Source organism: Protopterus annectens, chromosome 5.part1, assembly GCF_019279795.1.
Source record: "Protopterus annectens isolate FY-2018-M chromosome 5.part1, PAN1.0, whole genome shotgun sequence".
Taxonomy (NCBI): Eukaryota; Metazoa; Chordata; order Ceratodontiformes; family Protopteridae; genus Protopterus; species Protopterus annectens.
In genome coordinates, this window is record NC_056736.1 from 514,472,120 (window position 1) to 514,496,963 (window position 24,844).

General features: G+C 41.7%; 1 protein-coding gene across 1 annotated transcript in view; it reads left to right on the forward strand.

Moving 5' to 3' along the window:
- The window catches only part of TRIM45 (tripartite motif containing 45), a 640,498-nt gene that overhangs the window by 587,801 nt on the left and 27,853 nt on the right, over positions 1 to 24,844 (forward strand). Inside the window, exon 7 of the mRNA XM_044073131.1 lies at positions 7,522 to 7,648. Coding sequence (XP_043929066.1) covers positions 7,522 to 7,648 — 127 coding nt within the window. The remainder of the gene's footprint in view (positions 1 to 7,521; positions 7,649 to 24,844) is intronic.

Genomic DNA, 24,844 nt, shown 5'->3' on the forward strand with positions numbered 1-24,844 from the left:
CCTTTTATGATGAGGTGTGCCACGTAGAAGGATTTCCTGACTACTGTTGCGATGTGATTATCAATGGAGAGACCACTGTCTACCTGTGTCCCAGGGTCTGTTATCACACTTTTGGTGTTACGTATACTACTGTCTTTGTTGTAGTTCATGGGTACAGAGTTTTTACCAAAGGAGATGACAATGCACTTTTTGGCATTGAGCTTGAGGCCATGGCTTTGACACCAGGCATCTGTCTCAGTGAAGCCCTTTTGCAGGATGTCCACATTGTTAGGAATTTCGATTATGGCTCCTAGTTTGCAGTCATCTGCGAACTTCATTAGCCAAAGACCTTCTGTATTAGCCTGTACTTCAGAGAAGTAGATACCAAATAGGAGAGGACTTCGGACTGAACCCTGTGGTACTCAACTTGTCACTGGTCTGAAGTTAGATTTGGAGTCTGCTACTTTCAGTGTGGGTTCTGTCTGTGAGCCAGTTGGCAACCCATCTTGTGACAGGGATTTATACCTAGTTTAGTGAGTTTATCTATAATTCCAGAGTGGGGGATGGTGTTGAAAGCCTTGGCAAGATCTAGATAGGCTGTGTGAACCACCTTACCCTCGTCTACGGCTTTGGTGACTGCTTAAAAGAAGTCTATCAGGTTTAGGAGACATGATCTGCCTTTTACAAACCCAAACTGGGTGGGGTCCAGAGTTTGGAGATTACCAATGTCTTTATAAGTTCCATGATGATACATTCCATGGCCTTGCAGACCAGGCTCATCAGGCTAATGCGGCGATAGTTCCCAGGGTCCGTGGTGGCTCCCCCCTTGTGGAGTGGGATAACCATCGCTGTGCGCCATTCAACGGGCACAAAGCCTGAGGTGAGGCTATGATTGAACATGGTACTTAGGTGGGGTGCCAGTTCATTCTGTAGTTCATGTAGAACGCAGCCTGGGATGTTGTCAGGTCCCATGGATGCTGTGTTCCTGGCTTTGGAGAGTGTGTTTTTTACCTGTGCAGCCGTGATTACAGGAACTTTGCATTCTTCCTGTATAGAGATGGGCTCTTTAGGGGGTGAGAGGGGGGTAAGTTAGCACTGAATGTTGGCAATATCAGTTGGGTCTGTATATTTAGTGCCAGTGTGCTGTAACTCAGAGCAGATCTGAGTGTTACCATTGAGATTCTTGACATAGCTATAGAATGCTTTGTGGTTGTCTTTAGAATCAGTGGTGATTTTGTTTTCGTAACTAGCTTTGGAGGATTTTATCAGGGATCGCAGCTTCTTGCTGAGGCTGACCAGGGACCTCCTCCACTCATGGGATTTTACTCTCTTTTGCAACAGTTTCTTCCTTCTGTTGTACAGTTTGTTTATGGCATGGGACCACCAGATTGGCTTCTGTTTTTTGGAGGCTAGCATCTTGGTTTTGTTTGGGATAGCACGATCCGTGCACTCTTGTAAGTGCTTATAAAGTGCAATTGTGTAGGATTCAGTAGTCGTAACTGTATTGTCCATCTGCATGGGTGTCATGAAGTTCACCACTTCTGTCTTAAGAAGCATGAAGTTGGCTTTGGAGAAATTTTTTACCGTGGTTTCCTTAATGGGGGGCAGGATGTGGATATTTAGGGTAATTAGCTTATGGTCGGATTGGACCAATGAGGTGTTGACTTCAGGTGTGGAACACCGGTCACTCATGTTGGTAATGACTAGATCTAGGATATTGTTGCCCCTGGTGGGGGTGTGGATAAGTTGATCCAGGGCATTGGAGTTTATGAATTCCAGACAGCATTGAGCGAATGAGTTGGTACATGAGTAGTTTTCCCAGTTAATGGTGGGGTAGTTGAAATCGCCCATTATTAGGATGTTTGGTTGAACCCTAATATTTTCCAGTACATCAAGAAAAGAGGAGTGGGAATCCTGGGGCATGGTGGGGGATCCGTAGCAAGCTACAATTTGGATTGCAGTTTTGCCCAGAGTTAGTTGCACTTGGATAACTTCGGCTGCATTATGCTGAGCAACTAGCCTGGAGGTGTGGATATCCTTAATGAATATGGACACACCTCCGCCTTTGATGTTCCATTCCAGGTTACATGGCCGAAAAGTGTGGTATGAGTTATAGCCTGGTAGTGCAGGGCTGCTCTCTGGAGCCTTGAACCAGGTCTCATTCACTGCACAGATATCGATGTTCTTCATTTTAATGAGTGCCTCGAGTGAGTGCACTTTGAGATTTAGACTTCTAGCACTGAGTAGCATCACCCTCAGTTTTTGCTTGCATGTTCCTGTTACAGTTAGCACTGAGTAGCATCACCCTCAGTTTTTGCTTGCATGTTCCTGTTACAGTTAGCACTGAGTAGCATCACCCTCAGTTTTTGCTTGCATGTTCCTGTTACAGTGGTGAATTTGTCATTTGAACCTTGCCTAAAAAAGGCACTATAGGGGCGGCAAGAACCTTAGCCAGTATCTGGAATCCTAGGTGTGACAGGTGCAGGCCATCTCTGGCAAAGCATCGTGGTCTGTCGACCATGTCATCCCAGGCAGACAGATACTGGATCCCTTTAGAATGACACCAGAAGCTTAGCCAATTGTTGAAGTCAATCATTTTGTCCTTGTACTGTGGTATAATTCTGAGTGATGGCAGAATGCTACTCAGGACTAGGGTCATATCTGCCTGGGCTACAAGATCGGAGAGCTCTTCCATGTAGTCCAGGCAGGTATGTCTCAGGTCATTCACACCAACATGGACAATGACAGAGTCATAGTTGTACTTGTTGTGGAGTGACCCGAGTGCTTGGGTTATGTGGCGGATCCTGGCACCCGACAGTCAGCTGACAGTAACCTTCTCCTTGTTTAGCTTGGTGAGTGGGACATCAGTGTCCCTGACTATAGAGTCACCTATGACTAGTGTGTTAGGTACGTTGTTTTGCCTTATTGGCTGTGGTTGAGTGGCACACTGAGTCTGTGGGCTGTGTGTCATTTGGGTTGTGTTTGGAGGGGTGGAGGTTGCTTGCATTTCTGCTTTAGAGGTCTCTGTTGCTTGAGCAGAATATTATTGAGAGCCTCCGTGAATGTTTTTGTGTTTCTATGTGTGGATTTTGGTGGTGTAGATTTAGTGAGACTATGTGATGAGTGTGGTGTGGTGCAAGTGTTTACCTTCTCCTCTTGACTGTCAAATTCAGTCTTGGTTGGAGAGAGCTTTACTTCCAGTTTGGCTAGATAAGTGCATCTCTCACAGGTTGTAGTGTTGGGTGGTAGGAGGAGAGGGTTGTCTGTGTACATGAGGCAATTTCTATATTGCCCCAAGATGCCCAGATTCATCAGATAGACAGGAGAGAACACTGGGAGCTGACCCTTGGACATGCCTGAATAAAAAAATATTTTCTTCTAGATAAGTGAGTACAAGAGCTGTTTTTCTCTAAGCAAGTGAGGAAAGTAAGTACCAAAACTGTTTTCCTCTAGGTAACGAGGAAGGTTGAGTGCTGTAGTAATTAGTAGGTTATTTAGTGCTTACAACAAGTTCGGAACAAGTGCTGATCACGTATAAGCAAATTCAAGTGCTAAAATTAAGAATCTGTATCTGGATTAAACTAGTTACAGGAAAGGGGGTAAACAAGTGCAAATGCAGGCTTTTAAACCAGAAAGTTGAGAGAGATGGAAAAATTGCCCAAACGGCCAATAACTGCAATTTCTGGGCCAGAACCACTCCTTATGGGGTAGATAGGTTACCTAGTGCTTACCACTCCCACTGATAAGAAGGCTTCCCTCCAACACAGAATGCTTGGGGGGCTCAGAAGCTTACATACAGTCCTGGATACAGCAAATCTGAATCTGGACTACACTAGTTACAGGAAAGGTAGGAAACAGGCTTAGATTTTTTTATACAGAAAAGTAGCTAAAACAGCAGTAAAAACAATTCAAATGCAGTGCAAGCTAGCACACTTGAGTATGTAGCAATGTTAGACCAAACAGTTTGAAAAAATGCAATTAAATTAAAAATGACTAAAATCAAGTGCAGAAGGAGTCTATTAAGTAGAATGAGGTAAAGAGTTGGGATTTGGGGGAGTGTCGCAGATCAAATCTACAGTGAGGGTGGGCAACTGCAAAAGCCTCCAAATTTAAACAAGACAGGAATAGGGAGGGTGGGTAGGAGAAAACCAACACCTTCAGCAGAGATCTGAAAAACTATACAGTGAAGCAAAAATAACAGTGCACAACTCTGAAGTCAGCCAGCAATGATATAAAATTAGTCAAGCAACAATTAACAGTACACAACTCTGAAGTGCCAGAAAAATATACTTAGCTCAGTATATCTCCAGGTAGTTTGAAGAGCACTCTGTCAGGACACAGGAAGGCTCCACCAATGATATGATACACTGGAGTCTGACTGCCATGAGTCTGTCATTAATTCTGATGATATCCCTTGCTGCCTTCTAAAACGTCTCTCACCACAATTCCTACCTCATTTCTAGCCTGCCCTCCACCTAACTAGTAGAGTCTGGATCCATCTCGTCTCCTGGATACATAGGATGTCCAGCCTCCTCCGTATCATCATGTCATCTACTTCCAGCTGCATTCTGTCATTGAACCTACATTAAGCATAAAATTCTCAGTTCATGTTTGGCAGGTTGGTTGGTTTTACATCCAGCTTTCGCTCAACAGAACTATCCCAAGTAACCCAGTCTGGGCAACTAGATACCGGCCAGCCAGTAGCTTGTTGTCCCAGGGCTGCTGGGCTTTATGGTGGGCACAAACTGGCCAATAAGGGCACATGTACCCCTCCCACTGTTAGCATGGGTCCCTGGCGTGAGTCAGAGTAGGCCCGGGTCCTCTACTCACTTATCACCGGTAAGTACCCATGCCCATTTTTGGCGACATTGGTCAACATGACCGAATCACCTAGATCCATATTTTACACCAAGTGGCTAGCCCTGCCACGGCGCGCAGTCTGTGATCCATGTTCTCCTATCTTGAGAATACTGCGCACCACAGTAGATGCCCAAAGCGGTTGGTCTGTTGAACTCTTCCTTCTATAGGGCACCATGTAGAGTCTGTGCTGCTGCCCATAGCTCCATTCATTGGTGAGTGTGAGATGTAAACACTCAGCATGTTTTCTCGGACATGGGCGAAACTCCAAGAGACACAGGGAGAACATGCAAACTCCAAACAGGCATTGGTTGGAGGTCAGGATCGAACCTTGTACCTTGCACATGGGAGGCAAAGACCTTAACCACTAAGTCATCTGGTCTCATGATTGATCATTTCCATGATTCTTTCCATGACTCTGCATATGAGACTAATGGGACTTATGGGTCTGTAGTTTCCAGGGTCTGTAGATGGCCCACCTTTGTTCAGAGGGTTGACTGTTGCTATTCTCCATTCATGAGGCGCAAAGTCTGTTTAGAGGCTACAGTTAAACAGCAATTCCTTTTGCTGACATTACGTTTAAGAACACTAGATTTCAGGTAGAACATGCCCATCTTGCCTCCTGCAGGATGCCATTCTTGCACAAATAACTTTTATACTTACAGTTTTGCACCATCTCCTTATTTAAGTTTACCTGAAACCTAAGAATAAGCTCAGTTACTGACTTAAGAGGCTTTTAGGTATCTGTTTTGGGCAAGATGGTAGCAAGAGGAGGTCGGAATTCATTGTGTATAATTATAGTACATAGAGCGCCATGATTACGCTAAGATAACAAAAAAGACAAGCTTTTTAAGCATATTTCTAAAGACAGAAACATGTTTAGGCTTTTGTAGTGCATGGTGATTATGCTTCAGTATCCAGAAAAAAAACAAATGAGTTAAGCACTTCTATAGTAGGAGAACCTGATCTTAACAATTGTTAATCACTGCCTGCTTCACTTCTTAAGATCAGGTATCGTGGGTATCATGCTAGCCCGTTAAATTTGCCACTACTGATAGCGGCAGATGTAAAAACAGATTTGTTTCTGCCTGCTTTCTGTCTGACATCCCAAAGAGTTTTTCCAGTTTTCATAGACTTTGTTGTTGTTGAGTCTTTTGGCTTTTCCCGGTTAGGGGTTGCCACAGCGGAACTCCGGTCGCTAATGATTGGCAGAAGATTTTTACGTGCCGAATTGCCAGCCCTGACGCACAACCTTCAACGAAGGTACGCCCATTCACGCATGTCTCCACACAGAAGACGCTCTAGCTGAGAATCGAACAGAACAAGCCAGTAAAACACTTTGGACTTAAGCACTTTTTGTAACTGCTAGTACATGATGTAGACAAATATCCACACTACAAAGAGTTATGATCCAGTCTCCGCAATCGTAACCAATTTATGTGCTCTCGACAGTAGATGCCAAGATTCACCTCTCAAGCTTCAGTCTTGAATTTCTTGGCATCCATGTCTCAAATGCATAATAGCTCAGTTAGTCTGTGGCCTGATCATAATCCTCTGTATTGTAATAAACTATGCCATGCAGACTGTTGTAGAATAGAGACTTCTTAGGCTTTTGATATTTTGCCTTTCAAATCTGGATATTGGGTTTAATAGGTACTAAAGACGTTTCAGAAAAGTTTCTGGACTGTACAGTAGGGTACTATAAACTTTTTTTCTGTTTATCAGTTTATAAATTTTAGATTGAGAGCTGACAGCATTGAGAGTTACAAAAGTGTTTTTTTTTTTTTTTTGTTTGTTTTTTTTTTTTAAAGAAAGAAAGAAAAGCTGAGACAGGTGCACAGGATAATGAGTCATAAAGCAGGTCTGTGTTTTCACTGTGAGGTCCCAGTGCAAGCTAAAACAATATAGAAGGCACAAGGTTTTCTGCCCTGACTGGATGTTAACATGTTATCACATTAGCTGCATCTCCTTTGCGTTACTATTGTTAAATTTCAGTACAACACAGTTAAGAGCATGCTTCACATTATCTTGAAATGTGTATAATTCCAAATTTGTCATTAGTGTGTCCATTTTAGGAAGTCCAAACCTGATGTAGAAAATGTGTCAGAAGCAAGTACTGCATAGAGCAGACCCAAGAATTGAGACTGGAAGGCTATCTTGTACTCATACTGCCCAGTCTAAATAAATGAAACTTTGAATTTTCTTGTCTATCCAAGAAATGAGCTATAATGCTGAGTCTCGCTTTCTAACTTGCACTGATTTTGTGTTTCAGATCTGTGAGAATTATATGCTTTGAATTTACTCCAGCAGTACAGAGGCTGTTACTGCTGCTGGCTAGTAATGGTAGCTCTTTGAACTTACTCCAGCAGTACAGATGCTGTTACTGGCTAATAATGGTAGCTCTTGCCTGTGATTGATAATGCTGCAGTGGTTATGGTAAACAGCTTTGAATATTTTGCATCCAACAAATACAGTTCAAATCCTCACAATTTTATCTGAGCTCTGCTGCTCTGAGTTGGTCACAGATCAACTTCCTTGGGTTTACACTTAAGATCAGGCATTTGTGGTGGTAGCAGCCATACTAACAAAGATCAAAAAAGTCAATTTAGCCATTTGATATTTGCAAGACATCTTACCATAAACTGATCAATTTCATTGTTAATGTGATGTTATATTCCTTTTCAGGGCTCACCTTTCCCTCTGATGGTGAAGAGCAAGTTGCGTAAACATCGTGGAGTATTTCATTGCTGCACATTTTGCTCTAGTGGAGGAAAAAAGAATGTGATTTGTGGCTGTGGAGGTACAATGCCAGGTAAGCAGAACACACTAATTCTGTATACAAGACTGGCATGCCTAACAGGTTGTTATAGCAGTGTGCATAGACAGAGATCAAGGAACCTGATCAGCCACCACACTTGCTTTAAATTCAGTACCAGTGTAGAAGCTGCACGTTTTAAGTGCTAAAATCATTTAGGTGCATTTCTTTGCCTTTTTTAGAGGTATGTATGGGATTGCTCAGTGCTTAATGAGACATAAAATAAATCATAAGTTAGTTTTATGGAAGTAAATGTCTTTATTTCATTTATCTGGTGTGCATTCATTGGAACAGTCCTCTGGGTTTTATTACACAGAAATCCAAGTTCTTAAAAAAATAAAAAATTACCATTTTCCTTTCGCCATTTATGTTACTAGTTATGTATTGCCTTTTTTCTGTATCTAAATCTTCCAGTTCCGATGTTGTCTTTTCCTTCTGGATTCAGCCTGTCGGTTTTTGGATTCGACTTGGATCCGAGGCCGGCTGAATTCAACAGACTTCAGCTTGTCAAGCTGTGCCTCCTCTACCCATAATTCCTCGCTGCTAAAGGCTAGTTTTTTCTTGTATCATTTTTACAAGCGTTTAACTTGGTTATCCGATGTTGTCTTTTCTCATCTGATTCAACATGTGGGTTGTAAGATCTGGCCAGATCTGACCTCAGCACCTTATTCCAAAACTTTGGATCCGAGACCTCTGACTTGTTCCCTACCCATAATTCCCCTCTCATAACTAAATTACCTCAGTTCTCATTTGTCTCCTGACTAAACCAGACATTTGGACCGAGAACGCCATCATTTTTCAGCACAAGTGAAAGTATTTTTCATACCTTTTAGGAATTTTTCATTCATTTATTTATTTATTTATTTACTTTTGTTTTCCAGGAAAGTCCGACTGGACCAGAAGCCCATTTTCAGCGGAGGCCTGGGTAGAAAAGCTCCACAGAAATATGTAATAATTAGATAGTACAATAGTATACATACAGTAAGATGCAGAATACACATCATCTTGTTAGTGTATACAAAGTAATATTCAGTACAGTTTTCTAGTAGATACAAGTTCGAAAAGAAAAACACACAAGCATTTTGGTGAAGATCACTGTGAGAAAAATAAAATTAGTACTGTGTAGATATTAAGTAATGGTTATGAACAAATGAGATTTCCTATATATATATATATATATATATATATATATATATATATATATATTTATAATATTTATTTATTTGGAGTAGTAATAAGCACTGAGGAGAGGGTGAAAATGGGGTAAGGAGTGGACAGTGTGTTGAGAGAGTTATAGATATCTTGTCAGTCAGGTTTGGCACAGGAACAATGCCAGTTCTTGGATAGGTGTTAAATTAGTAGCAGTTTGAAACTGGTAGATCCAGGTGTGTTTTGGAGAGTGTGGGGTAGAGAGCTCCATAATTTAGCTATTTAATTTGAGAATAGGGCTTTACCGTGAGTGTTGTTAGCTTTGTTTACTGTGAGAAAGTTTCTGTCTGCAGATCTTAGTCTTCGTGTGCATGAGTAGGGAACACAAGTTCCTTGAGGATGGGCAGCTGTCAGGATGGAAGATGATATTGTGTGTGAATTTAAATTGGTAGAGCTGGCGAAGGTTAGGTAGCTCGAGCCAATTTAATTTATGTAGAGCAATACAGTGGTGGGTTTGGTGGGGAAGGTTGGCTGCGAAGTGGGTTATTTTGTTGTAGCAAATTTGCAGTTTGGTTAAGTCTGATTTTTTAAATTTGGTAAGGAGTGGGAAATCATATAGGAGCGTAGAGAGGAGGAAGGTTCTGGGTATGGCTAGTCTGGTATTGTCAATGAGGAATGGCTTGCTTCTGTACAGTGAGCCAAGTCTGATGTGAACTTTCATAATTGTGATGGCTATGTGTGGTCAAATCTGAGTTTATAGTTGAATGTCACACCAAGGAGTTTTGTATGCTCAACTGGTTGGATGACTGTGTATGCCGAGAGAATGGTGAAAGGAGGTGATCGTTTGCTACTGGTAAATAGCATTAACAGAGTCTTTTTGGGGTGAAGAATTAGTTGTGATTTACGTAGATATGCTTCTATATCATTAAAAGCTTGTCGTGCTACTATTTGTAGGTCTGGTAAGGTATCTGCTGGGCAGATTAAAGTTGAATCGTCCACATACTGAACTACTTTAGCATGTATGGTGGATGAGGCTAGATCATTAGAGAAGATGGTGAAAAGAAGGGGTCCTAGTATGGACCCTTGAGGGATTCCGACCGAGACCGGCAGAGGTAGTGAGAAAATTTCAATCGTACTGCTTGTCTGTCAGAAAGATAGCTTAGGAATCAGGAGAGGGAAAGTCTTTGATAGGTTTAGTGAGGCAAGAGTATATAGGTTCATAGGTTCATACTAGGCTATCTGCCCTAGGGCATTTATAAGCCTAGCCAGAATGTGTTTGGCTTTCGCCACCCATTTTAAATTTATTTTGCTATGCCCTTTTTCGAGGTTAGTATACTGTGCCTCTGTCTAACAGTGACACAGAAGTGATACCCGGGGTAAACCTACGATCTCCCATCCACTCATCAAGATTCCTCTTGAAGAGAGTCAATGAGGGACTCTGCCTAACCTGGACTGGGATTTTATTCCAGAGTGAAGGGAGCCTCTGGGTTATGAATCTGTCCCACCAGCATGTCCTATTTATTTCAGTGCTGAGGTTCAAGTCTCTCGAGTGCGTAGCTCGATGGGATTTAGATTTTCTGAGGTGCAGCATGTCCATTAATTCCGGGTTGGACATGGCTTTATACGTCAGGCACAGATCGCCTCTGAACAGGCGGTGTGCCACTGAGTAGAGCTGGAGTTTCTTTAACCGGGCAGCATATGTCATCTGTTTGAGCCCTTTGATCCTCTTGGTGAGGTACTTTTGGAGTCTTTCCAGTTGCTGCAGGTGTCTGGTAAGGTACATCCCAAAAGGGGCATTGTACTCAATTATGGGCCTGATGAGGGATGAGTAAAGAGGCACGATGACCTCCCCTGATCTAGATGTGAATCCCTTCATGATTAGGTGGGCTATATAAAATGTTTTTCTAACCACTTTGGCCACGTGGTTGTCAAATGAGAGATTGCTATCAACTTGAGTCCCCAGGTCCCTAATTACTTCTTCTGTACTTAATGGATTACCACCTATGTGGTAATTTGTGGGCACTTTGTTTTTGCCAAAGGGGATGACTATACACTTTTTGGCATTTAGCTTGAGGCCATGGCTCTGGCACCAGTTGTCTGTTTCTATGAGGCCCTTTTGGAGGATGCTTGTGTCGGCTGGAGAGTCGATTATGGCGCCCAGTTTGCAGTCATCTGCGAACCTGGTCAGCCACAGTCCTTCCTTGTTGGCCTGTACCTCTGAGAAATATATACCGAACAAGAGAGGTCCCAGGACTGAGCCTTGTGGGACACCACTTGTAACTGGTTTGGAGTCTGACATGGCTCCAGCAATTCTAACCATGTAGGTTCTGTCCTTGAGCCAGTTTGCAATTCATCTAGTGACATAGGGGTTTATATTTAAGCTGGTGAGCTTATCTATAATGCCCGAGTGGGGTATTGTATCAAAGGCTTTTGCGAGGTCCAGGTAGGCTGTGTGGACCACCTTCCCCTCGTCAATGGCCTTGGTGACTGTTTCAAAGAAATCAACCAGGTTTAAGAGGCAGGATCTGCCCTTAACAAAGCCGAACTGGGTAGGATCCAGTGTCTGTAGGTCCCCAATATCTTTATTTATGAGGTCCATGATGATCCTTTCCATAGCTTTGCAGACCAAGCTAGTCAGGCTTATGGGCGATAGTTTCCAGGATCCGTTGAGGCACCACCTTTATGGAGAGGGACCACTTTTGCTGTACGCCACTCTTTGGGCACATATCCTGTAGTAAGGCTGAGATTGATCAGTAGTTTTATGTTTGGGTTTAGCTCTTCTTGGAGTTCATGTAGGACGCAGCCCGGGACACCATCTGGTCCCATTGATGCTGTGTTTTTTGCTTTGGAGAGGGCGGCTCTTACCTGAGCATCTGAGATGTCAGAGGGGCAGCACTCTGCTGGGATAGATATTTGCCCTTTTGGTGGGGAGGGGGGGAGAAGTTTGCGCTGAACCTGTCAGCTAGGATGTTGGCAATGTCTGTGGGTTCGGTGTATTTTTTGTCATTTTGGACTAATTCTGAGCATATCTGGGAATTACCACCCAGGTTCCTAACATAACTAAAGAAAGCCTTGTGATTATCCTTAGTGTCCTGTGCAATTTGTCTCTCGAAGCTGGCCTTCGAAAATTTTATGAGTGACCTTAGTTTTTTGCTAATACTGATCAGTGATGCCTTCCCTTTTTGGGATTTTGCTCTATCATTTAGTAGCTTCCTCCTTCTATTGTATAGTTTGTTTATGGCTGGGGTCCACCAGACAGGACGTCTGCCTTTGGAGGATTGGGTCTTGGTTTTATTTGGGATCGCATGATCCATGCATTCCCGAAGGTGTTCATAGAATGCGTTTATAAAGGATTCTGCGGTCTGGGCCGTATTTTCCACAGGCCCGGGGGCTTTGAAGGATTCCACTTCGGTTTTGAGGAGTGTGAAATTTGCTTTAGAGAAGTTTTTCACTGTGGTTTTCTGGGCAGGGGGTGGGGTTGGGATGTGAATATCCAGTGAGATTAGTTTATGGTCTGATCTTACCAGTGAGGGATACACTTCTGGTCTGGAGCATAGAGTCCCCATGTTGGTGATGATCAGGTCCAGTATGTTTTCCCCTCTTGTGGGAGTGGTAACAAGTTGTTCCACAGCATTTGAGTTTATAAATTCTAGGAACCTTTGGGCTAGGGTGTTGGAGCTAGACTAATGCTCCCAGTCTATGTTTGGGTAGTTGAAGTCACCCAATATAATGGTGTTTGGAGAGACCTTCATATTTTCCAGTGTTCTCAGGAAGGCCGAGTGGGGTTCCTGGGTTTGGGAGGGTGGTCTGTAGCAGGCTATAAACTGGAAGGCAGTTTTACCCACTGTTAGTTGCACATGGATAGTCTCTGATGCTTCGTGCTTTGCCACCAACCTGGAGGTGTGGGTATCTTTGATGAATATCGATACTCCCCCTCCTTTTGTGGTTCGGTCCAAGTTTTGGGGCCGAAAAGCATGGTATGGGGTATAACCTGGTAGTGCTGGGGTGCTCTCGGGAGCCCTGAACCAGGTTTCTGTTACTGCACAGATATCAGTGTTCTCCATGCTAAGGAGAATTTCGAGTGCGTGCATCTTGAGGTTTAGACTTCTGGCGTTGAGTAGCATTACTCTTAGTTTCTTATCCCTTGTGATACCTATGGAGGTGGGTTTGTCTTTTGAGCCTTGCCTATAAAAGGCACTGTGGGGGTAGCAAGAGCCTTTGCCAATATCCGAAAGCCCAGGGGTGACAGGTGCAAGCCGTCCCTAGCGAAGCATCGTGGCTTGTCGAGCATATCATCCCAAGCTGACAGGCATTGGATCACCTATGAATGACACCAGTACTTAAGCCAATTGTTGAAATTGATCATCTTGTCTTCATATTGTGGCATCATTCTTGGTGAGGGTAAGATGCTACTCAAGGTCAGGGTCATACCGGCCTGGGCTACATGCTCAGAGAGCTCCTCTATGTCTCTTTTCATGTAGTCCAGGGAGGTACGTCTCAGGTCATTCACACCAGCATGGACAATGACTGAGTCATATTTGTACTTGCCTTGGAGTGACCTGAGTGCTTGTGTTATGTGGCGGATCCTAGCGCCCGACAGGCTGACCCTCTCCTTGTTCAGCCTGGTGAGCGGGACGTCAGTGTGCCTGACAGTAGAGTCACCTATTACAAGTGTATCAGGTGTGTTGTTTAGTCTTAAGGGCTGTGACTGTTCGGCACACTGGCTTTGTGAGATATGTGTTGCACGTGTTTTGTTTTGGGGTAGCGGTTGCTTGGGTGTCTGCTTTGGAGGTCTCTGCTGCTTAGGCAGATCTTTATTTAGAGCCTCCGAGTATGTTTTTGTGTGATTATGTGTTTGGTTTGCTGTCGTGGTAGGTCTATGTGAGACTGGAATTGTAGTGAGTGTGGTTTCCTTCTCCTCCTGACTGGTTATGCCAGTACTGAGTTGAGAGAGCTTAGCCTCCATTTTGGCTATATGGTTGCATCTCTCACATGTGTTGGAATTTGTTGGTAGGAGGAGAGGGTTGTCTGTGTACATGAGGCAGTTGTAACATTGCCTCAAGATTCCCAGATTCACCAGCTGGACCGGAGAGGAGATTGACAACTGACCTTTGGACATGCTAGAATAATGTTGGGAATTCCTTTATAATTGAAAACAAGGGCCAGTGGGGAGTGAGGGTGTAGTGCTTTTAATTTTTAGTGCTGACTTGTATAATTGCTTTAGTGAGCAAGTGCCAGGTAACTTAAGTGCAATGTGTTACAGGTAACTTAAATGCAAAAATGACAAACAGTAACTTTCTTTCAAGTGAAACAAGGAAATAAGTACAGTAAGCAATGCAGATATCACTAGTGATCCACAGAAGCGCTGAGAAGCCGCGTATTAGGTGGAATTAGCGTTCCAGGAGAATAACAAGCAAACAAACAACAAGCATATAAACAAAGCTAGATTCAGCAGGCCTGGATCTAGTCTATGCTACAGCAAACAAGGTGTACCAATTTCAGTAAGATACAGTTCAAATATTCAGGCACTATAAACCTTTAACCAGAAATTCCCAGCTCAGAAGGGCAGAGTCCAGCCTCTTCTCCCACAAGAGTGCAGACCACGAACCATCTTAATGTAAAATAACTGGCCTGAAGCCCAAGTGCTTAAACCAGAACTAATACACTTTAAGAATAACAGACACTGGGCTCTCAGTCAGCAGTTCCCAACTTAGAAGGATGAAAGCTACCTGTCCTGCCACCACAGTGCATGCCACAAACCTTCCTAATGTAAAACAACTGGTCTGAAGCCCAAGTGCTTAATCCAAAAGACTTAGAATGATAGCTACACTTTAATCAAGTTACTACCAAGCAGTAATAAATACAATTGAATACTTTAGAGAATGCCTGGATTAGTGCTCAAATTACACAAACAAAGCTAGATCCAGCAGGCCCGAATCCAGTCTATGCCACAGCAAACAAGGCACACCAACTTCAGTAAGAAGCAGTTCAGATATGCATGCACTATAAGCCTTTAACCAGAAATTCCCAGCTCAGAAGGGCAGAGTCCAGCCTCTCCTCCCACAAGAGTGCAGACCACGAACCCTCTTAATGTAAAATAACTGGCCTGAAAGCCCAAGTGCTTAAACCAGAATTAATACACTTTTAGAATAACAGACACTGAGCCCTCAATCAGCAGTTCCCAACCTAGAAGGATGTAAGCTACCTGTTCTGCCACTAGAGTGCAGACCACAAACCCTTTCAGTGCAAAACAACTGGTCCGAAGCCCAAGTGTTTAAACCAAAAGGCTTAGAATGAGTTACACCAAGCAGTAATAAATACAATTGAGTACTTTTAAGATGATGCAAAAGTAAAATAAAGTAGGTAGAAACACAAGTACAGTAAAAGCAGATGAAATTTTTTTTTTCTGAACAAGTGCTGAGATCAAAGAAACAGATTTGAGTGCTGAAACTAGAAAACTGGCTAGTTATAAGAAAAAAAAAACTAAGCTAGAAGGAGTTTCTGATGGGAGGCAGTGTTGAACACTTTTGACATGTCTAGGAAGATTGATGCTACTTGCTGGTTTGAATTTCTCAGTTGGCTGATGGTGTTAGAGAAATTAATTAGGACTGTGGTGGTGCTCTGTTGCAGTCTGAAACCAGTTTGGGAGGGAGAGATAAGGTTGTGAGGTAACAGATATTGCAGAAATTGAGTGTGGATACATTTTTCCAGAATTTTTACACAGGAGGAAAGGATGGCTATCTGTCTGTAATTGTTTAATTCTATTGATGTTCCTCCTTTATGTAGAGGGGTGATATAGGAAATTTTCCATAATTTTGGGACATATTGTTCTGCTGTAGACCTATTTACAGAGTGGAGATAGGCAGAGCTATGGCATCAGCTGAAAGTTTGAGATACTTATTAGGGAATTGGTCAGCTGCTAAGGAAGAAGGTTTCAGTTTTTTCAGCATTGTTCTTATGGTGTTAGGACATGTTTGAGGTGAAAAGGGTTGTTGTTAGTTGGATTTGTGAGGCAGTACTCATGCTTTGGTTGTTTGTTCTGGGGTTGTAGCTTTACCTGGGTGGAGGAGCAAGTTAACTGCTTGCCAGAACTTTTTGGGATTGTTTTCATATTTGTTTTGCATAGATGTATACATTTTTTTTGTCTTGTCTGAGTTTTTTTGTTTGATTGCGGAGCTGCTGGAGCGCTAGCAGAGTTTTATTGTCTTTTGCTTTCTGGTATTAAAACTAGGTTTTGTCCGTTAGTGTTTGAAGTCTAATGGTTTCTTTTGATATCCAGGGCAATCTCTTATTTTTAACGTGATATGTATGAGTTGGTGCTAAGCTGTTTAGAATACCTAGAAATGTCGTTGAAGTATGTTACGGCCTGGTCGAGTTGGAGATGATGGAGTGGTGTCCAGTTACATTTATTGAGCATGTCTAAGAGTGCTTTGTTGAAGTTTTTAGTATTTCGTATGACTTTGTAAACTATGGTTCTGGGTGGGTCTGTGGTCACTTAAATGATTTGGAAGGCATCCGGAGAGATAGTTGTGGGTGGTACTGTTAATAAGTGACCAGTCTAAGATAGATTCCCTTTTGCTATGTTTAGCTATTCAAGTGGGAAACTGGATTGTTTGGGAGAAAGCATGTAGCTTTATGAAGGAGGAGAGTTATCACCAGTGTAAGTGTTCCAGTCTAAGTTGAAGTTGCCTGTGATAATGGTTTCATGGGTGTAGGCTGAGGCTCTCCAGGCTATGAGTTTCTCAGTGGCAGTGGGAGTATTGTTGGGAGGTATGTAAATGGCTATCATGGTAATATTTTTCTTTGGGTTGATTCTGAGCCGTGTTATTAGGACTTCAAAGTTGTTATCATAAGGGTATCTGATGGGTAGGTAGTCTATGCTTAGGTTGTCTTTGTAGAAAATTGCAACCCTGCCACCCTTATTCCTGATCCTGTCTAACCTGTGTATGCTATAACCTCGTGGGATTATGTCTGGGTCTCTTATATGGGACACGTTTCTGGTCCTGTAAGAATGTCTGGTGAGTATCGTGCAATGACTGCATGAAAGTCTCTGATTTTATTAACTAGGCTTCTAAGGTTCATGTTAAGAATAAGAAGGTCTGTAGTTTTAATGTGAGGAAGGTGTGTAATGGTAGCCATGATGGTATGTTGTGCACTATGTGGCCTGGGATTGGGGTATATGTCACCACTTTGGAGAATCAGTGATAATATACGTGCATGTTTGTGTGACAATTTCAAGAGTATGTGAATGGTGTTTGCTGAAGTGGTTAGTGGTATTGCTGACAACTACATGTTTGAAATGGAAGTATGCATAGGTGTGTGATTGTAGAGTTGGGAGGAGATGGCAAGGTAGGAGATTGAGGAGTTGATGGTATTAGTATAATATAGTGTGGAACTATGGACATGTATAGGTGACTGTAGGATGTTAGATAGTATGCTGATTGTAGTAGGATATAGAGTGTGGGCAGAATAAATAGCATGTTGTGCATTCTTTTTAAATCTTAGGTTATTTGGATGGTATGATGAAGATGTAGGGATAGAGGGGTGTTGGTGTAGTGTGGTGGGAGTAGAGTGATTAAGGACAGTTGCAATTAAGTTATGCGAGGAGAGGGAAGAGTGTTACAAATAGTGTATTGGTTAATTGAAGTGTGACTGGTGGATGGAGGGTGATTCTTGATTGGGGGAACTTAGGGGAATGGGTAATGTTGGTATAAGTCTAGGTGATGCAGGGGTGGGTGGGAACGGGGGTAGGGTAGTGGAGCAGATTGAGCCCGAGAGTAGCAATAGTGAACAGAACAGGCTGTCCCCCTCACAGAAGATTGCAAAGAAAAACAAATCAGTATGAGAAATGGAAGTCTTGGAGCTGTAAGGTAAGTGAAAGCAAGGAAGAGGTAAAGGCAGAAAGGAGTGTAAGCAGATAGTTGCAGAAACACTACTGTTATGGCCTTGGTGTGTAAGTAAAGCAAAGGAAGGCAAATCTATCTGGGGACAAAATGCGCCAAGTAAATGGTACTAGCCTTACTTTACAAGAATTCAGTGGGGAGGCAGATTTATTTGGGACAAGATACATTAAATATATTGTTAGCTGTGCCACCTAGTGGTGAGAGATGAAGCTGTAGTTGCCTGGGGTGGGGGGAGTCCTTGCAGGTGTGCATGCCAGCCAAAACACTGTTTAAAAAAAACTAGTAAAAGTAACAAATTTGCTATCAAAAGAAATGTAAATAATCAGTTGTTGTTGTTGTCTTTCGGCATTTCCCAGTTAGGGGTTGCCGTAGTGGAACTCCGGTCCGCTAAATATTGGCAGTAGATTTTCACGGTGCCAATAATCAGTTACAGTGCTTAAAACATAACTATTAAGGTCCAAATCTGCTAATAACAAGAACTGTAAGTATCCAGTCACCTATGCAGACTTATCTGGTAGGTATCCTTTTTAAAAAGTGTTATTCTTGGCTTGCAGTAACTGTAGGGAGAGACAGGACTGTAACAGTGGTTTTATTTGGCAGTGTTGCTGTTGCTGGGGGGGGGGGGGCGAGCTGCGGGGATACAAGCAGAACAAGTGTGCTATGCAGACTTGTCTGGTAGGTATCCTTATTAAAAAGTGTTGTGTGGCTTGCGATAACTGTAGGGAGAAACAGGCTGTAGCAGTGGTTTTATTTGGCAATGTTGCAGTTGTTTGGGGGGGGGGGGCAAGCTGTGATGATACAGGCAGACCAAGTGTGTTGAAGGTGTGCGCACTGAAAAGGGGGCTGAAGAGAGCTTCCTTACCACGAGCAGGCCAAAAATAACTATTTCAGAAATCACACTTCATACTTGTTATTAGGTTAGAGCACTGTTGCGTGTTTGTATACATATATATGTGTGTGTGTGTGTATAGTATTAAGGTAGTAGTTAGTAAATTAGTTGCTCACATATCTCATTAAGATTATATTCTTTTAATGTCAGCAGGTTTTCAAAAGAGTTCCTCCTGTAGGATGATTAGGTTTCCACCTCTTCCCATTCCTCTGAAAAAAAGTAAGACAAAGAGAGGGAAAAAAATCAAAGGAAAGTGAAATGTGAAAAACATGTTAAGTATGAGCAAATTAGTTCCAATGTAAAGAATACATTAGTGCCTAAAAAAGGGTGAGAGATTTAATGCAAAATTTAAAAAGCAAAAGTTAATTTTGATATTTTTAATGCCAAAATGAATACAAAGAACACGTTTTGTGATTATTTTATTGCAGTGAAAAAAATAGAATACTTGCTGAACTTTCCCTAATATCCATGAGGCAATCATCATGTCACAGTGGAAGAGGCTTTTCGCTGTATACTCCTTGAAAGCTGCATAGTGGGTAGTAAGCAGGAAGGCTGTTTTTAGTGTCAGTAACTTCACATTACGTTTGACATCATGATGTTCCATATACTGCTTTTAAAGTAGAGTCAAAATGCGTTATAATGAAGAGGGAGAAACCCATGATGCATTCACATCAAAAGCTTTATTCAAAGACCTGCTCGAATACTGGAAGTCACGTGACACGCATTCCCACATAGTAATAACTACAGTATCCTGCACTTATTACCATATTGTATCAATGGCATCTGTATGATGTTCTGCCTGTACTAAAGGAGCTTGATGTACTATATACAGGGCCCTCTGCTTAAAGAACTTGTACTATACAGGGCACCCCAAAGAATTAGCCTGATTTGTTCTTGCACCTGTAATGGATTTTTATAATGTCCATGTCAGTCTAAGACAGTACTAAATTGGCAGTGCAGAACAGCACTACGAAACTGAGTCAGAGTCCTTATAGTGCATGTAGACACGTTGGAAAAGTTAAGGTTGCTTATTATCTGGCTAATTCATTTGCACCTTGAACTGCTTTGTTAATAGCAGATGCATCCAGTTAGGCCGCTAGTCAAAGCTTTAGATGTAGCAAGTTACTTTTCCGTATGAATTTGTGAAAACTGTGGTAGAAATGTTCTTTATGACTGGCACCATTGTAAGAATTTAGGCCATGTGTTATGTCTGGAATGCCAGTAATTTCACCGTGGCTAGTATAACAGAAATTGGGTACCTGCTGTCTACATTCTTAGCACAGTGTTGAGCTTTGCCAGTGATCTGAAAGCAGATGTTTGCATCCCTTTTTGGGCTGCAGCTATATTACAAAGATGTGTCTGTCAGGTATACATCTGAAGTGTGTGACACCCCTTTGTTATCTAGCATCAGGCAAGTCAGGACATGTTCAGCAGAGCTTCTGCCTCCTAATATTTAATGCATCTTAAGATGCGCAGTGTTGTCTGGAGCGATGATGGTCGCCCATGGTTACAGAAAACACATTCAGTCTAAACAGGAAGCAAAAAAAAAGACATTAAAGCAAGTAGAGAGGTTTTTGTGCAACTGATTTCAAGGATGTGAAGCTAAAAGTGAACCACCATTACAGTTAAAGTTTACTACAGTAACTGTAAAAGATCCTATTAATTGCTTAAATGTTTCACAACTTCAGGTTTATTACAAAGGAAATTTGATTGAAGAAAATATGAAGTGATGGTCACAGAACATCTTGATTTTTTTTTAAATTTTGTATTTGTTTATTAAGCTAGTACACTTGTCATATCTGACCATTTGCAGACACGGCCCAGGTGAAAGAAAAATAACATTCACATGTCCGGGAAAAAAAATGTAGATGCTCATTACTCAAATATACAAGAAAGGGTATTTACACTCTTTACAAATTAAGATGATTCATTTACATTTTAGTCTATACAGTTTGGTAGAGTAAATTAGTTTTTGGTCGATTCCACTTTGAGAGACAGACCTGATGTTGTAAAGGTGGAACAAAGTAGAAGGGGTTGAGGTATTTAGGTTGTGCACCTTTTTTTTCAGAAAGGTGCATTACTTCTGCTTTTGAAAGAGAGTGGTGAAATCACCTGAACGTGAACAGTTTGAATTTTCTTTTTTTGGGGGGAGGGAGTTTATGGAGGGATTGCCATAGAGATGATGCAGTTATGAGAAAGGCATGTCTGGTAGAATGGAGTGTGTGTCTTGGAGTAGATGGAGGTGGGTGCACTTTGAGACATGATATACATTGTGGGAGGAGGTGTTTCCTTGCAGTTTAGCAGGAAGAGGGCATTTGATTCCAAACATATTAGTTTAATGAGTTGGGAGCTTTGCAGAAGGTAATCTCTTTGTTTAATGGGGCTCCATTTTGCTTTGTTGATTGTATGTCGCGCTAGAGTTTGGGCACTGCTTAAAGATGTACTTTTTATGTGTATTAGTACAGAAATATGAAATGTTTGACAAGTGGTTTACAAGTTTTTTTAAATACAAATAAGTTGTTTGCAGTGTGCTGTGGACCCCAAAAGGCTGAAACTGTTCAGTTATTTGCATGGGATGTGTATGCAGTGTAATCTGGGGTATAATAGTGGAAGTTCAAGTGAAAACATTAAAAGTAAATATTTGTAAGGCATCCAGTTATGTGGCCCATGTGAATGTGTCCAGCTATTCTAAAGAAGTCTGGGCTGTATTATTTTGGTAGACATATGTACTTCGCCGCCATTATTATTCTGAGTGATAAAAATGTTGAATTAAGACTTAAGGACCAGTTTGTAACAAAGTGCTTCTGTTATTTCATATTTCTACGGCCATCCAGTCTGCAGTATGAAAACATACATTAATGAAAAAACTGTTCATCAGCAAGACAAAGCGTTCAAAACGAGACTGATTGTATATTGTCCAAGGTGTAGGAGTTAGTGCTGAAAGTGCCAGGAAGTGGTAATGGAAAGAAACAATTGTCTGCCAAGATACATTTTTGGTTGGATCCATGAATGTTATTCTTGAAGCAGTTGTATTCCACTGTACTAGAGGAGGGGCACATGAGCATAGCAAAAATAAAATCTGTAGCAAGAAGTGTAACTGCCTAGCATAGGTAAATGAAGCAAAGAACTTGGTCCCTAATGTGTTGGATGCTGATGGTGGAAATTGTACTACTAATACCACTGTTGCAATCCTGGACATGAACAATGGTGCTATGTCAGAACAGTCACATACATGCTTCAGGTTTTTTATGCACAGGATATTTCTTACAACAGTTGATGCACATTGAAAGTGGCTGATGTGATCTGTATAAGATTCAACTACTTCAAATGAAAAACAGTGCCTTTCACGGGACAGTTTTTGTTATAAGATGATCTACAGAAAGTAATTGTGAGTGACACCATGCTGCGTATTACATTATATATGTGTAAAACCTTCATGAAAGAAAATAGTATAAAGATATTGGTTTGGCATTCTTCCATTCAGCCAGTAATGTAGTGGCAGAGAGATTCACACGTACATTAAAAATGCATTGAAAGCACTGAGCTCCAACAAAAATATACTTGAGATAAACGAGGATTTTTTTCTTTACTTAAAAGTGATGCACACTGGCCCACAACTGACATGGAAACATCTGCCAAGTAGCTGAACTTCAGAGTAATGGGGTAGACTGTAATCAGCCCCCGCTTTTTCCACTTATGCACGAGTTTCTGGTTGTTGCATCAACTTTCACCACTTCTCTGTTTTCCACTCTCATGTCTTCTTCGACATAATGTTCTCTAATAGATCCATGCTACAAAAGAGAGAAGAATGTAGATTCCACTGTTACGTCTCAAGGAGAATGGAAGCCGCAATCCTTGACCTAAGGTGAATGGAAGTATGATGTCAGACATTAAGGGGTACCAGCCAAGACAACTCCTACTCCAAAGGATGGCAGACTAGAGTTCCTTAAGGGCACCGTGCTAAGGATCAAGACAGGAGCAAGACCAAGTTTATTCATAGTCTCCATCATCATGCTATGCCTGTATAGATAAGTTGTTGTCCAAGAGTAAAGGTAAAATAAATGATAAAATTCCTGAAGTTGTAAAAAGCAAACCTTGCATCAGCATATTCTCCAAGGTATAGCTTGGTGTGGCTTGTATTGTGTATGCATATACTTCAAACCTTGGGCAACCTGTAGATAGTAACCCACCACCCATCGATGGCAGTCCTTTCTCCAAGCAGAAGGGATGGCAACACTGAAAAGTGTGCTGCAGACACCCTCTGGGCTACTGCAAAATACAAGCTCCACAGTGACATACTACATGCCGTTGGCAAGGGGTATATCCAGGAGTTTGCTGCTTGTGCTCTTGAGAAGTCAGACCACACACATCTCTCTCTGCTCAATACGTACGCCCTACTTGGCCCCTGCAGTACCATTTCACAGACAGCTAACAAACATTTCTGTTTTGCCTGCATTATATTAATTCTTATCTGTATGAAACTAGCTTTGGTTATGAAGCTGCATTGTAATAAGTCTGTATATAACAAAAGTAACCATGCAAGCTTCTCTTTATTTTGCAGTACTGTGACAAACATCAGTGTCATCCAGGTAGCTAGTTGCACAGAGGTCCATTTGTGCCAGTGGCATAACTTGTGTCCGCAAAGATGTGAAGTGAAACACCCGACTCTAAATTTCCATCATTAGTACTTTAAAGACGTTTACATGTAGCATCTTTTGTTATTTTACTTATTCTACTTCATTGTTTACATATGAACACTTTATAAAAAAATAACTGCATAAAGCAAGTATACAGGTTTCACTCTGCATAAAATCACTTTAAAATGATCATGGTTGGTGTATAAAAAGTCTTTGTTATAGTCAAAAAATGAAATAAAAAAAAAATCATTGTTAGTACACATATGGTAGCATAGGTACAGTTACAAACATTTTGAATTTCACAAGCATACCATAAAAAAAAAAAAAAAAAAACTTCTGCATTTCACTGCCAACTTTCCTTATGTACCTTAATACCTGACTCGGATGCATGTCTGTTCCGTAGTCCTCACACATGCTGTTTTAAGGCAGTGACATTTTTCTTCAACTATTTCATCTTCCTGAGGTGCTAGAGTCCTGAGTATTTCCGCAAACTCTTGTGCATTCTCTCCAATCAACTTCCAGGCCTGCAAGTCTGATAGATTTGTATTTACTAAACTTCTGGTTCCTAATAGGTACCCAAGTCTCAATTTCTACTAGTCAAAGAGCTTAACAATAGCCTTAAAAATGAGTACAAAGACTGGAAGAATGAGATTAGGCCTTCATTTAAAGCTTGCACCCTTGTATAGCGTGCATTTATACGACAGGTAGTCTAACTACAGCCAAGGTCTGTGCAGTAACTCCACCTTTCCCTTCAGAGTAAAGGTATCGAACAGTTTATACTAGGTCTGTCTGCTCTTGAGTTGTGTTTGAAAACATGTGAGGTGGATTGTCACATAATGCTTGACCAATTGCTGAGTTGTGTAGGGTACATTTAACATGCCACAGAAAAAGGTGCAAAATGTGTAGAAGTCTAGCAGCAGCTTGCTGGACTCCTGATTTACCACTCTTCACACTGTACACACCCATTTTTGTATTCTGTTTTGATGATAGCCTGTAGTTACCAGTTAATGTACAGTTATGAAGGTGTTCAAAGAAAGTGCAGGTCAGTTAGCTGCTCAGCTTAGCAGTAGACCTTGGAAAGAAATATTTCATCATGTGCGCATAGGTTTTTTGTGAACTCCTGCCTTCCTCTGCTTGTGTCAGTGGTACACGTTTTACAGCAGTACCCAAGATGTAGCTCCAGCCCACATTTGCCTTGCCCTGATTTCATTCTGCCTCAGGCTCATGTTTGTGCATTCACATTCACATTCACATTAGTTCAAGCCTTTATTGCTTCTTACGACTTCATATCCATGATGTCCCTTGCTTGATAAAATGAAGTGTACCCACTGAGAAAGTATAGTAGAAGTGTCCAGTAGTACACTATGACGTAAAAGTCCTAGTAGCCATGAAACTAGGACATTTTAAGTATATACACTAAGTGTTGAGTAAAATATGGGGATCAAGGGAGGGTGGTATACCGAATGAATTACTTTTCTCTTGAAGCAATACTGGTAAGGTATCTCACTCTTCTATGTACTTCTATAAGAAGTTTTTTATGCTTAACATTTCAGCACAGTCCCTGATAAAACCTTTATGCTACTGGGAAGAGAAAGAATACCAAAACATGCTATTC